Source organism: Ovis canadensis, chromosome 9 (assembly GCF_042477335.2).
Source record: "Ovis canadensis isolate MfBH-ARS-UI-01 breed Bighorn chromosome 9, ARS-UI_OviCan_v2, whole genome shotgun sequence".
Classification (NCBI taxonomy): domain Eukaryota; kingdom Metazoa; phylum Chordata; class Mammalia; order Artiodactyla; family Bovidae; genus Ovis; species Ovis canadensis.
In genome coordinates this window covers 83,140,758-83,155,369 of record NC_091253.1, presented here as the reverse complement: position 1 = coordinate 83,155,369, position 14,612 = coordinate 83,140,758, and the positions used below count along the sequence as shown (strand labels likewise).

Genomic DNA, 14,612 nt, shown 5'->3' with positions numbered 1-14,612 from the left:
CTGGAATTTCTTTGGAGGGGATGATGCTGAAGCTGAAACTCCAGTACTTTGGCCACCTCATGCGAAGAGTTGACTCATTGGAAAAGACTCTGATGCTGGGAGGGATTGGAGGCAGGAGGAGAAGGGGATGACCGAGGATGAGATGGCTGGATGGCATCACTGACTCGATGGACGTGAGTCTGAGTGAGCTCCGGGAGTTGGTGATGGACAGGGAGGCCTGGCGTGCTGCGATTCATGGGGTCGCAAAGAGTCGGACACGACTGAGCGACTGAACTGAACTGAGTGCACTAATAACATACCACACATAGGCACTATGTTAGTAGGGAAAGTATTATTTTTCATTTCTTGGTAAAGAGCATATATTTTCAAAAGTCAACCATCAGATCTGTGGACTTGGTTAAGCGATTTTCCAATGTCACTTACTGGTTTGATTTACTATACTTAACAGGTTGGTAATGAAAAGTCTTAGATCTGTTCTCTCTTGATTCTATTTGAGACCAGATGGTTTCAGCAACCCTTGGGAGATAGTACATCTCCATCACTAATGTCCTCCCACTGTCTCAGCAAGTTTCACAGTATGTTGTACCCTGCCTCCCAATGAATGTTCTCTCCTTCTTTCTCCATCCTTTGGCTCAAAACCAACAAAGAATCTGCACTTATGATGCAATCTCCCAGTTGAAGGAGTTCTGCTCTCTGAGAGATTCTTAAGATTTCTAAATAATGAAACATGTCAGATCAACCCAAACTGCCCCCATCCCTGGCCAGACAACCTTAATAAAATCACTGTTTATTAAATGAAAGTGAGAACGCAGATGTTAACATCTTGTCTACATTTGGGAGCTGCATTTAATCAAGTCATGGCATCTTTTAGAAAAGGTTGAAAGACGCAGAAAAGCTGGCATAGGTCCCCAAGAGCAGAAGCATTGGTTACCAAACAGAAGACCAAACACTTTCATGAAAAAAATTTGTTCCAGCTTGAAAGACAGAGTAGAACCTTACTGGACTTCAGATTAAAAACATTACACTTACAAAGAAAAAAAGATAATTGAGAAGGATAATACATAGAAGGGGCATAATAAAGTATATCACACAGATTTAGATTCAAATTCTGATTTTGTTCATTTTAGTTGGTGACCTTGTGCAAGATGAGTCATTGCTCTTGGTCTTAGTTTTGCTCATCTGCAAAATGGGATTGTAGTGTCCCTCTAGTGTGGCAGTTTGGTGAGGATCAAATAAATCAACATATACGAAAGTACTTGGCATCTTCCTGGGATCCTGGAATCACTTCATATTATGGGCTGAATTGGGTCCCTTGTCAAAATCCACATGTTAAAGTCCTAACCCCCTGTATCTCAGAATGTGACTCTATTTGGAGATAATGATGCTTTAAAGAGCTAATCAGGTTAAAATGAGGTCATTAGAAGCGAGCACTCATTTAATAAGACTGGGGTTTTTGTGAGAAGAGGAAATATGGCCACAGACACACACTGGGGGAATGCAACATGAAGACACACGGAAGAGGCAAGCATTACAAGCCAAGGAGAGAGGTCTGGAACATCCTTCCTTCAGTGGCCGCAGAAAGAACTGACATCGCCAACCCACAGGTCTTAAACTTCCTGCCCCCAGAATGGTAAAGAAATCAATCAGTTTCTGTTGTTTAAGCCACCCAGTCTGTGGTGCTTTATTGCAGCAGCAAACATTAGTTTTCTTATGGTCAGTTCTCTCTCTCTTTCTTCTTCTTTGTTTTTTTAAGTGTTTTAAACTGGGCAGTCTTGAATTGGTTTGCAATTAGACATAAGGTAAATCACCATGTTCTAAATTTAAGGACAAGGAGGGTTCAGATGTTCACGCACAGGAAAGAATAAAGGAAGTCTGAGATTCAAATCCATCTCGACTCAGGCACACATCATCTTTTCTTAGGAAAAGTACCGGTTACCAAGCATCAGCTCATTGTACTTGTGTAAGTGAGATTTGATTCACTCTACTCGGCACCAAAAAGCAGGAGGCAGCATAAACACACAGGCAGAGAGAGGCCTCTGTGTGGCCCTTTCTCCACCTTAGTCCCAAACACAAGAGGAATACGTGAGGAGGGGGAGGTAGAGTTTAAATAAAATGGAAAATAGGACATCTAAACCTCCCTGGAAGAGAAGTTTGTATTTTACAGCAATAAGCCTGAAAAATAAAGCTTTCTACAAGTGTCAAACCAAAATCAAATGAACAACAGAAAAACTCAACCATAAAGTAGCCCAGTTCATTGTAAGCTGCTTGAGAATCAAAATTATCTTAATCATCTTTGCAAATTCAATGCCGAGAGCAGTGTCAAGCATATATTAGGCATCCAATAACTTCATTTTTTATGAAGTATAAACAAAACATTTTATTAAAAAGTTCAAGTGAGAGTCATATTTATACCCAAAAGACATGAATATGGATATAAAACAGAATTAAGCTTTATTAAGACAAATTGAAACAAGTTATATAGAGAAATTAGTATTAAAAATTTCAGTCATTAATTGGTAAACAAATTATAACAGATATACACCAAAGAGAGCATCAAGTAAGTTGCAGAGAGAAATCACCAGCATTCTAAGCAAAGCACCAGAAAAATACTGAATTCATGTGCATCCATGTTCTACTGGGAGGTGGGGAGGAGAGGTGAGCAATAATTTTTAAACACTATTAATAATCCCATATGTCAATATGTGGCAAAAAAAAAAAAAGGAACATGGATAACCAAAGCTACTCAAACCAAAGTAAAAAGTACCTCTGTCATTGAAGCAAATCACCTGTACTGACACATGTACTGTTTAGACAAAGAGTGAGCAGTGAATGAAAGAGATCTGAGAGTAGGCAGATGGGAACTTCCATACGAGGTACAATTTCAGCTGGTTCACCCAACTTTTTACTGGAGGTATAGAGCAACTTCTGGAAGAAAAGGATAACACTCTAGGGGCAGCCTTCTGACCCCCTTGCTTCATTTTTGCACTAGTGGATGGGAACTAGCCTAGATCTAGTTGCTCAACTTTGATTAACTGAGACTTGAAATAAACACGAAACTGAAATTCCTTGCCAACTGTCAAAGGCAACTCAAGCTTTCAATGGCGTGCATAGGGAAGCTTTATTCTTTCCCCTATAACCTGCTTTTTACTTTTTATTGCAGGTGCTGAACCCTAAAGGGAAAGATCAAGGTATGAACAAAGGGAACCATCAGGCTTTGAATGAAAGTTGATTCACTGAACATGTATTCCCCTCTCTTGCTTTCCAGCTCACATCAAACGCTGGTGAAGATGCACAACAGATGGACAAAATCCAGAGCTGTGCTGGGAACAAAAGAGGGGCCGTGGCTGACCGGAGTCAGCCTGTAGGAAGTCAGAGAGCAGATGGGTCTGCAGTGCTTCTAACGGGAAGCAGTGGCGGCAACAGCTGAACTCAGAGGGGCAGAAGGGTCATGACGAACATTCTTCCTGGGGTGGGGAGGGCAGTGAGCGTGGGACAGGGGATGAGATGGGGCAGTTAGCCCCCGTCCCCACCTCTGTCCGGCGAACTAAGCTTCCTAAGGTGGTGCTGATGCCATAGAGTGAAGCCCCTATACCTAAAACCAAAGCTCACCAGTGACCATGCCCCATTTACACTCGCAAAGCCCAGAGTCTCATTGCCGGCGCTCTCATCTGGGGGCAGAGTTCGCTCAACAGTGGAGGAAGCCCACACCAGCTCCCTGCTCTATCCCCTGCACCGTCCAGTCATGAACACGGACAGCCCAGGATCACCGGACGCTTGAAGAAAAAACAAACAACACAAAAAGAAGGGCCGAAGTTGCTCAGTCGTGTCCGAGTCTTGTCTAGCTCTTAGCAAACCCATGGCCTGCAGCCCACCAGGCTCCTCTGTCCATGGGGATTCTCCAGGCAAGAATACTGGAGTGGGTTGCCATGCCCTCCTCCAGGGGATCTTTCTGACCCAGGGATCCAACCCACATCTCTCACGTCTCCAGCCCTGGCAGGCGGTTCCTTTCCCACTAGCACCACCTGGGAAGCCCAATTATAGAGCCAACTACAAATGCTGGAACTCCCATCCACGTAAAGATAATAACGGAATGACAGAAGTCAGGAGGAGACAGAGGGGATAATACTGGGCCTCTCAGTTTCTTTTCAGCCTAGTAGATAACAAAGAGATCCCACACACAAAAAAATTAGCCAAAACACATAAATTTAAGTAATATTATTTGAAGTGACATTTACTACTAACAAAACTCAGGAGGGTTAGATTTGTGTAAGTTAGACTGCTCTTTTTTCACCACTTAGAGTCAAGTGATACTGTCAAAAAATTTTAAGTCACTACTTACAAATTTAGGGCTTAGGATTTTGGAGGAAACCAACAACAACAACAACAAAAAATAGATATGGTTAAAAATTTCTAGTTCCAAGACTGAGCTGAGAGATAGAATGCTTACTTCTTACTTAATACAGTCTTCATCATTTCCATTTCTGGCATTTTTTTCTCTTAACAATGATAAATAACAGAATGATAATAACATTTTAAATATGCCTCTAAAAAATGTAAGGCCAATAAGCAAAACCAATTAAATACAAACTTGACATCTGCATTTCCCAACACTGTAACCCAATTTCTTCTTGAACAGAGTAAAGAGTAATAAAAAATGTGGACTTCAGGGTTGAACAGACTTGAATCCCAGCTTTAGCACGTACTAGTAAAGTGAACTTGGGCTTAATTTACCAAACTTTCCTGATCCTCAATTTCATCAATCGCAAAACAGTGATAAAATTTTGCCTGAAGCATTGTTAGGACAATTTGAAAAGATAACGTATGTTAGAGTGTATTAATGAGATAATATAAATAAAACTTGAAACAAGATATATTGAAATATGTGCCAAGTACATATTAAGCACTCAACAAACAAAGTTGGTTGTTATAGTCGTTGACCCTCAGGTTGCTATCTTCTGGGTATATAGTTGGCAATAGAACAATAAAATCCAACATAATGAGAGTGTTGTATTTCTAGGCAACTACAATAGAGACAATTAATAACTGGATCTCTTTTGTGCCTCCGGGAGCAATGATTCTCACATTTAGTATGCATGTGAGTCACCTGGGGTTCTGGTTATAAGGCCACATTCCAACTCAGTGCATCTGGCCTGAGGTCCAAGGATCTGCATCTCTAACGAGCTCTCAGGGGATGTCAGTGTTGTCTTCCAGGGACCACACTCTGAGTGGCAAGGCCCTGGATCACCGAATGGGCTTGCAAAAGGATTTACTGATAGGAAACCTTCATATTACAAATCTGGAAGGCTGAATCATTCCTTTTTTAAGCAAGATAATGATGAATAGATGCGCATTGCTCTTTTACATTCAGAAATTATGTGAGATAATGAGGACGGAGTAAACGAATCTACTGTAAAAGGGCCACTGTGCCCACCAGCTCCTGTCACTCTGTACTCCCCATGGACCTGCCCTCGGGTTGGCTGACGTGGTCACCATGTGAATGGTCTGACACTGCTTGGTCACCTGTGAGAGGTTACGTGCCAGCGATGGAATAATCTCGCATGCTAGTTTATTCTGGACCTCTGCTGCCCCTAACAATTGCATGCTGGAATAACTTCATAAGCGTTATTATAGTACATCTGACTCAACTAGAGCATTTGGGTTGAGATTTTAAGTATTTCATACTTATAACCACCTTGCAAAGTGATGTCCAATGCTAAGGGACTTTTTAGCAATGTCCAAAAAGTATTTGAACTAGCAGTCCTGTTTCTAGTGAGGCTACCCTGTTGTGGAAGATAGAATAACGATGCCCCAGAGATGTCCATGACCTAATCTCTGCCACCTGTGAGTATGTTACCTACATAGCAGAGAGACTTCAAAGATCTTAAAGATCTTCAGAGAGGGAGAGTATCCTGGATTCAATATAATCCAAGGATCCTTAAAGAGAGATCAGAACAAAGGAATGTTCTCCACCCACCACAGCTGGCTGTGAAGAAGAGGAAGGGAGATAGGAACCAAGGAAAGTAGCTGGTCTCTAGAAGCTAGAGAAGGAAGGGCATTCCCCCTGGAGCCTCCAGAAGGAACACAGCCCGCTGACACCTTGGTTTCAGCCATTGTTACCTATTTCAGACTTCCACCCTCCAGAGCTATATGATAATAAATTTATATTGTTGCAAGCCATTATGCTTGCTATCATGCGTTATAGCAGTAATAGAAGCCCACTATACCTTCCACATATATGAAATAACATATGCATAAGGCCATCACTGTGGTTTTATCTGTAACAGCTAAAAATCAGAAACAGCTCAGATATCCATCATTAGAGACTAGTAGAAAAATATAGCGTCAAGCTTTGCACCTGTAGAAAAGAATGAGGAAGCTCTCTATATCTAACATGAGCTGACCTTTAGGACATATTTTCAAACAGGAAAAAACAAGATAGAGAACACTGTGTATTTTACCTTTCAAGTAGGAGAGAAAGAAAAATAAGACACATATGTTCTTAAAAAAAAAAAAAACACTGCAAGGGTGGCCCAGAAATAAAGTAATGCAATAATTAACTATGGGCTGTGGGATGAAGCAGCTAGGAAGGAAGCAAGACTTCTCTGAGAATACATCTTTTAATGTGTCACTTTGATTTTTGGACCAGGTAAATGGTTTACATATTCAAAATATAAAATTATATTTAAAGTAATACTAAGATATTCATAATTAATTTTAATAATTTTCTACCTATGATTTACATCCTAAAATCTTTCCTAGACTTATTCTGCGGCTAATGGAATTCTATCCCAAACCAAAATAAATACTCAGGATCCAGAAACTGTTTCCTGACAGAATGGTCAAAATCATATATTGCTTGTGGGTTAAGATTGACCATTTCTGCTGATTTTGCTGTTTCTTAAATCATATTCTTATATTACAGACCTCACAGACAAGCTAAAGGATATGATACATCACTTACCAGAAAATAGAGAAAACCAATTTCATAGAGCTAGCAACAGTGCCACCTGGTGGCAAAATCTAAAGCTATAATGATTAATAAAATTGAAGTAAAGGTTCTTTTTGAAGTGCTGTGTTCTTTAATACTGAAATTATATATGGCAGAAAAAAAGCAACCAGAAATGGCTGGTACTAAGATCTTCTTTTCTTATGAATACAGTATTTATTTTGTCTTCCTTCTTTCAAGCCCTGAGCCAACCATTTTCCCCAGGCTGCCTGGAGAAGTACGGGAAAAGGAGACACGGGAGAAAGAGCTGTGTGAGGCGGAAATGGCTCCTTCACATGGCGAAGAGGAAGACAGAGGCCCCCATCAGGCAAAAAGAGCCCCATGGCCTCAGAGAGGGCAAAGCCCAGAATGGTGTAGAAGAGCTGCTGCTTTAGAGAAGGGTTCCTCCCAAAACCAATGATGAGGCTCCCAAAGGAAAGTAGAAAGTGTTAGTTGCTCATTTGTGTCCAACTCTTTGCAACCCTATGGACTGCAGCCCACCGGGCTCCTCTGTCCATAGAATTCTCCAGGCAAGAATACTGGAGTGGGTTCCTATTCCCTTCTCCAGGGGATCTTCCTGACCTAGGGATTGAACCCCGGTCTCCTGCAATGCAGGCAGATTCTTTACCATCTGAGCCCCCCAGGGAAGCCTGAGACTCCCAAACATAGTCCTAATTCCAATCCTGCAGCCAGGCACCCCTACTGCGGCAGCCCCAGCTGCAGTGAACTTAACCACTGTGTCAATGTCCCTTGAAATGGCACTGGTCTGGAAGCTGTGGCTAGGAATAAGTGAAGTGGTCAGGGAACATGGGGCTGCCGAGCTACTGCAGCCCTCAGCTGTCAGTGTCGCCGGTCTTTTTAGTACCCCTGCAGAAAGTGACCAGCTCAGTAGTGGAGAGGTTCTCCTGGTCAAGGAGGGCATGCCTACGTGCTAAGTCGCTTCAGTCGTGTCTGACTCTTTGCAAGCTTACGGACTGTAGCCACCAGGCTCCTCTGTCCACATCCATGGGATTCTCCAGGTAAGAATACTGGAGTGGGCTGCCATTTCCTCCTCCAGGGAATCTTCCCGACCCAGGGATCGAACCCCCATCTCCTGTGTCTCCTGCACTAGCAGATGGGTTCTTTACCACTAGTGCTACCTGGGAAGTTGATCAAGGAGGGAGTGGAGACAAACTTGGCACAAATGTACAATTTCAGGGCATGAAGGGCTGTTTCAGGAGAGCTGTTCCCAGTGCAGAGAAAACAGAGAGGGGTGGGCTGGTAGTCAGATCTTATCAACTCCTGTGTGAAACTGAGGTTACTCTTAATTTGATATATTGCATTAAAAAATGCATTTAGCTTGCCCAAAATTCTTAGTGAAATTCAAGCAACAAGAAGTAACGTGGAAAAAATTTATCCTAATGTCAATTATGGACATGCCAAATCTATTTTCCTGGTTTTAAAAATCTATATTATAAAACTGCAGCCAGGATGAGTTATACAGTTCTTTCTGGTTATCTGGTTTCCTAAAAGTGAGAGAAACCACAACCATCTCCCAGGAGTGTCTAAAGTGTTGAATAAAATATATCTTATTTGTTTTTCATCCTTCCTTTCCCAGTACTGGCCAATGAATGAAATTATTTCCTTCCTTAAGTCTTACCAAGAGCAGATTTTCTCTTTCTTTTTAAATGATTGCATAAGACCTGGGTCGGGAAGATCCCCTGGAGAAGGACATGGCTACCCACTCCAGTATTCTTGCCTGAAGAATCCCATGGACAGAGGAGCCTGAACAGCTACAGTCCACGGGATTTCAAGAGTCGGACACGACTTACAACTAAACCACCACCACCAGCACATATTAAATTATAGAACTGAGGCAATTAAACAATTTAGAGTAAAAATACCTTTGTGTTAAAAATCGTAAAATATCATCATAAAAACACTATTTGGATGATTATTTCCATTGTGCCAATGCCCAAGTTGCTATGAGACAAATTAATTTGGTTCAAAAGAAATGTGTTGAGCACCTACTATGTGCCTTGCATCACCCTGACTCAGGTATTGGAAGTGTTCTTTGAAGTTCACTAGAGAACTGGTCTGACTCTGTGCAACCCTATAGGCTGTAGCCCACCAGGCTCCTCTGTCCATGGGATTCTCCAGGCAAGAATACTGGAGTGGGTTTCCACGTCCTCCTCCAGGGGATCTTCCCAGCCCAGGGATGGAACCCACATCTCTTATGTCTCCTGCATTGGCAGGTGGGTTCTTTACCACTAGTGCCACCTGGAAAGCCCTAGAGAACTGGTAGTTAGCGGTGTGAAGGTTGGGGCTTGTGACTGAAGGAGGGCAAAAACAGACAGACCTGTGTAAGACTGGGAGAAAACACAAAGGATGCTAATAAAAAGGCAGGAAGAAAAATTATGGAAATGCTGGACAGCTTTCTTTTTGCCATTATTTCACCTTACTCTTCAGCTAACAGTATTGAGTCCTAAGGGAGGGTACAATTCAGGAATTACCATCTCTCCGGGCATCTGCCACCACCTTTGCCGCAGACTTGCTCATCACGTGCACGACGTAGAGAGGGCAGTTCACGGCGCTGGCTATGGTGATGGCCCTCAGAGTGGCTTCTGCCTCGACTGCTTCTGGACGGCACAGCTCATGGCCCTCGGGACCTGTAATCCCCAATGCCAACATCTTCTTTGCTCCCTGAAAAGGCAGCAGGAACATACATGGGAGAAAGCTTTGCTAATGACAAATTCCATCATTATGTGAAATAAATACACTGCCAGCTTTTAATTTTAGATCTGTCTGGCATAGGTGTGTGTGAACGTGTGCGTATACAGTGTGTGTTTTTGGTAAAAAATAATCTACTACTCTGATTTGTTGCTGTTTAGTCGTTGTGTCTGACTCTTTGTGACCCCATGGACTGTAGCCCGCCAGGCTCCTCTGTTCATGGGATTTCCTAGGCAAGAATACTAAAGTGGGTTGCCGTTTCCTTCTCCAGGGGATCTTCCTGACCAAGGGATAGAACACATGTTTCCTGCTTGGCAAGCGGGCTCTTCACTGAGCCATCTGGGAACCCCACTACTTTGATGGCATGTTTTTAACTTTTTGTATACATATTTCACAATTAAATTATTTTGATTGAAAAGGTGAAGATCTGAGGTCTGTTCTAATCACATTCTTTGAAAAGACCTAGGAATAGAACCGGGGTCTCCTGCATTCCAGGCGGATTCTTTACCAGCTGAGCTACCAGGGAAGCCCCTTTGAAAAGAAAGTGTCCGTATTTAAGACATTGGTTCAGAACAAAAAAAAAAAAAAACAAAGTATTCCAGTCCCCCATATTAGATTCTTCTTGAAATGACTCATGCTATTATGTAGTTAGTTCTATTCTTTACTCTTCACTGCCTTCTCCTCTATCCCACAGAATGATATTAGATCAATATTTCTCCTCTCCAGAAGTGTTATTTCTTCCTTACAAGAAAGGCAGGAAGTCAAGACAGAGTGTCAAAACGATGTGCCCGGTGTCATACAGCTAAGATGTGGAAGAGTCCAGTTTACACCCCGGTCTGTTTGAGCTTACAGCTCATGCTTTTCTCGTATCATCCCCCCCACCTTCTGGCCATGTGGCCACCCTCTCACGGACTTTAATGGGAACTGAGCCCAGGGAGAGAGAAAGATCAACCAATAGAAAGGGTAAGAGACAGCTCTTTAAATCTTGCAGATGGTGTACCCTTTTGGCATTAATGATGGAGCTAACATGAGAAATAAATACATCTAGATTCATCCAGAGCACATTTTAATACCCAATTTCTGAAAAGAGTGGGGCTTAAAACAGCTACCTAATGCTCTGCTTAAGTCATCAGATTATGCTGATGCCCACACTTTGGCATTCTGAACCAGCAGCTTGAGCATACTTTAAATGAAAAAAAAAAGTCCTGGGGACACAAAGAAAAATATCTGTGCTTTTAGAATAAACCTTGTTTGAGGTCTAATGGCTGCTGTGAAAAAGGGAACTCCTCATTCCAGCGCATATACCACCTGCAAAAAACTCATCAAGGACAGCAAGTAATTGGAGTCAAGTGTTTCCAAGTTACAGAAAATTAGTTCTTGAATTTCCTTTCTTCTAGTCCTTTGAATGAATTTACCTACTTGGGGCCAGTCATCTTCCCCTTAACTCATGGGCAGTTTCCCTTCTCTGGAAGCCCTGGAAGGTAATTACCTACCTCTGCAATTAGATCTCCATTTTCGGCATGAACTTGAGCAATGGCTCCAATCTCCTTGCACCGAGAGAAGGCCTCGTACAGCTCCACATCCCTCACCATGTACACATCTTTATAAGCCATAAACATCTTGAAGGAGTTCACCCCTTTATCCTGGGTAAGGATTTTCATTTCTTCTTTAACCTAAAAGGGCACCACAATCACAGCAAAATGTCACCCTTTAAAGATAATATCAGCATTCTCCAAAATGCTGCATTCAGAAGAAAATAAAAGTAAAATGAGGACATCAGTTGAACTCCAGAAAAATATAATTAAGGCCTTGATCGTTCCCCTAGGTCAGACTTCATCTGATGAACTGCTGTGGCTATGATGCTTTTAAATCATGAAAGAGTTAATAGTACTCCCCCTCCCCCAAATACTTCACTTTTACACTTAGATATGAAATTCTCAGTATCTAGAGAAACAGGTACTGAGATGGGAAGAAATTATTCTAGAACATGAAAAGACAACCATTTGGTAGCAACAAAAGCAGTCATGTCTCTGGAAGGAATCAGAGCTAATGTGAGGTAAGGTTTGGGGTCAAATCTGAACCCCACAGGATGAATTAGAAGACGGAGGTGGTGGAAGATGTGAAGTGACCCACTGGCAGCTCCTGGAGGTGAAAGATTCTGAACCAGTGGGAAGCCCCTGGAGCCCTCTGGGTTGCCAACTCAAAGGTTCTGATCACCAATTCCAATGTGTGAGAGATTGGGGGTTCCTTCACACCACCAAGCAGTTCTCCAGACATCAGCCAGGAGGTATCTTATAACTCAACTCAATTTTGACGCTACCTGGAGACTGCACCATGTTCCACAGTTTAAGAGTTCAGTCTTATGGGGGTGTCCAGGTTGTCACCTGCACTTCTGACCAACCAGCTATAAATCAGGGGTTCCCACAGCCCCCTCCTCAGGTTCAATTAATCTGCTGCAGTGGTTCACAGAGCTCAGAGAAACATTGTACTCACTGGATCTCCAGTTTACTATAAAAGGACATGATAAAGGATACAGACGAACATCAGAGGGAAGAGATACTTTATAGGCGAAGGAATGGAGGAAGGGCCCAGGGCTTGTGTCCTCTGAGAGCACGGCTCTTCCCAAACCTCCACTCGGTCAGCATCCTTGAAGCTCTCCAAATCCTATCCTTTTAGGTTCTGTGAAGGCTTCATTACACAGGTATGACTGATTAGAGCATTGGCCTCAGGCAACTAACCCAGCCTCCAGCCCTTCTCCCCACCTCACAGGTCAGTTGGGGGGGACTGAAATTTTCAACCATCTAATCACACAGTTGGCTCCTGGGTCAATCAGCCCCTATCCTTAGGTGGTGTCTAAAAATCACCTCTTTAATTCCTTGTAGCTCAGATGGTAAAGAATCCGCCTGCAATGAGGGAGACCTGGGTTCAATCCCTGAATTGGGAAGATCCCCTGGAGAAGGGAAAGGCTACCCACTCCAGTATTCTGGCCTAGAGAATTCCATGGACTGTATAGTCCATGGGGTCGAAAAGAGTTGGACACGACTGAGCGACTTTCACTTCACTTAACATAATAGACCCTTTCAGTGCCCTCAATCATGTAGGAAATTCCAAGGATTTTAGGATCTCTGTGCCAGAAATGGAGACAAAGACCAGATGTGAATTTCTTCTTATAAATCATAATATCATACCAATGATAAGAGACAAGATAGGATCAAAACTAGTTTAGTAATTGCCTTCGCAGGTAATTGCCTTCATCTCTACTCTCAACAATGACTAATAATTTCAATGGAAAAGTCAGAAGTGAAGTGAAGTGAAGTGAAGTCGCTCAGTCATGTCCGACTCTTTGCGACCCCATAAACTGTAGCCTACCAGGCTTCTCTGTCAGAAGGTTTGACCAAATAAAACTGCTGCAATTTCTACAAGTTGAAAAACACATGCATACACATAAAAAATGTACACATATACATATAAAACAAACATATATAACATAAAAAATATGTAACAAGGATAGGATTACTGCTTAGTTAATAAAAATGTTAGAGTTATTGCTGCTTCTACTTGATAAGAAAAACCCTAACATTCTAGATGAAAAATGTTATTTACAGTTCAAACTGTAAATTCAAATAAAAATGTTAACTTCCTACTCATTAAAAGTGCAAAATAAAACAAAGCACTCTTTTCCTATTGTATCAGCAAAGTTTTAAAAATGACAGTATCACATGTTAAGTTACTGACTTCCATCACTGTTTACTCTTTTACTAATTTGTTTCACTTTTCTCCATGGCACTTTATCAGCTGGCATATAATATATTTACTTGTTGACGACCTGCGTCCTCCTCTAGAATTTCCACCTGATATGAGAAGGGGCTTTGTACAGTTTGGGCTTCACAGGTGGCTCTGGGGTAAAGAATCAGTCTTTACCCCAGCAGGAGACACATGAGACCCCGGTTCAATCCCAGGATGGGGAAGATCCCCTGGAGAAGGAAATGGCAACCCATTCCAGTACTCTTGCCTGAAAAATCCCATGGACAGAGGAGCCCGGCAGGCTACAGTCCGTGGGGTCGCAAAGAGTCAGACACAACTGAGTATGCATGTAAGCTAAGCTTGTACAGTTCATCTGTTGCTGTATCCTAGAACAGTGCCTGGTCCATAGTGGCCACTCAAAAACTTTCTCTTGGATGAATAATGAATGAAAAGGAGCAGAAAACACCAAAATGTTGAGAGTGAACATCACTGAAATGATGGAATGAGTTTCAAGATGCATTAAGTGACAACAGCAAAGGTAGAACTTGGTTTAATGTGCCTCCTTTTTAAAAACTTTTTTATAAGTTCTAATTTTCTACCATGAGTCTATTATTTTTATAGTGGGGGGAAAATGCTCTAGACTGTTAGAAAATTCACACTACGGGCTTCCCAAGTACAACCCACATTGCTCAAGTGAAATACCAATGCCTCCCAGAGTAGAAGAGCCTTTCTGCAGATGACCTTGTTAAACATCCCTGTCACCCATATCCCTATCCGTGGGTGAGTCCCAACGGTCAGGCATAGTAGTTTAAGCCTTGTTATTCCAAAAGTGTGGTACCTGAACAGCAACAGCAACATCACCTGGGAGCTTACTAGAAATGCAGAATCTCTGCTCCAGACCTACTACGGGTTGACTGTGTCCCCATAAATTCATAGGTTGAAATCCTAGCCCCCAGTACCAAATGTGACCTTGTGCATGCATCCTAAGTCACTTCAGTCACATCCAACTCTTTGGGACCCTGTGGACTCCTACCAGGCTCCTCTGTCCATGGGATTCTCCAGACAAGGATACTAGAGTGGGTTGCCATGCCCTCCTCCTGGGAGTCTTCCCGACTCAGGGATCTCTTACGTCGCCTACCTGGGCAGGCAAGTTCTTTACCACTAGAACTACCTG

At 42.4% G+C, this 14,612-nt stretch overlaps 1 protein-coding gene and 1 pseudogene across 4 annotated transcripts in view; both read right to left on the bottom strand.

The window, feature by feature from the left end:
- DPYS (dihydropyrimidinase) overlaps positions 1 to 14,612 on the bottom strand; it is a 99,401-nt gene that overhangs the window by 54,395 nt on the left and 30,394 nt on the right. For all 4 annotated transcript variants that reach the window (XM_069600399.1, XM_069600398.1, XM_069600400.1 and 1 more), the window contains exons 3-4: positions 11,188 to 11,367; positions 9,478 to 9,667 (exon numbers count right to left, since the gene is read on the bottom strand). In XM_069600399.1, the coding sequence (XP_069456500.1) occupies positions 9,478 to 9,667; positions 11,188 to 11,367 (370 nt within the window). The remainder of the gene's footprint in view (positions 1 to 9,477; positions 9,668 to 11,187; positions 11,368 to 14,612) is intronic.
- On the bottom strand, positions 7,278 to 9,413 carry LOC138446253 (ATP synthase F(0) complex subunit C2, mitochondrial-like; annotated as a pseudogene).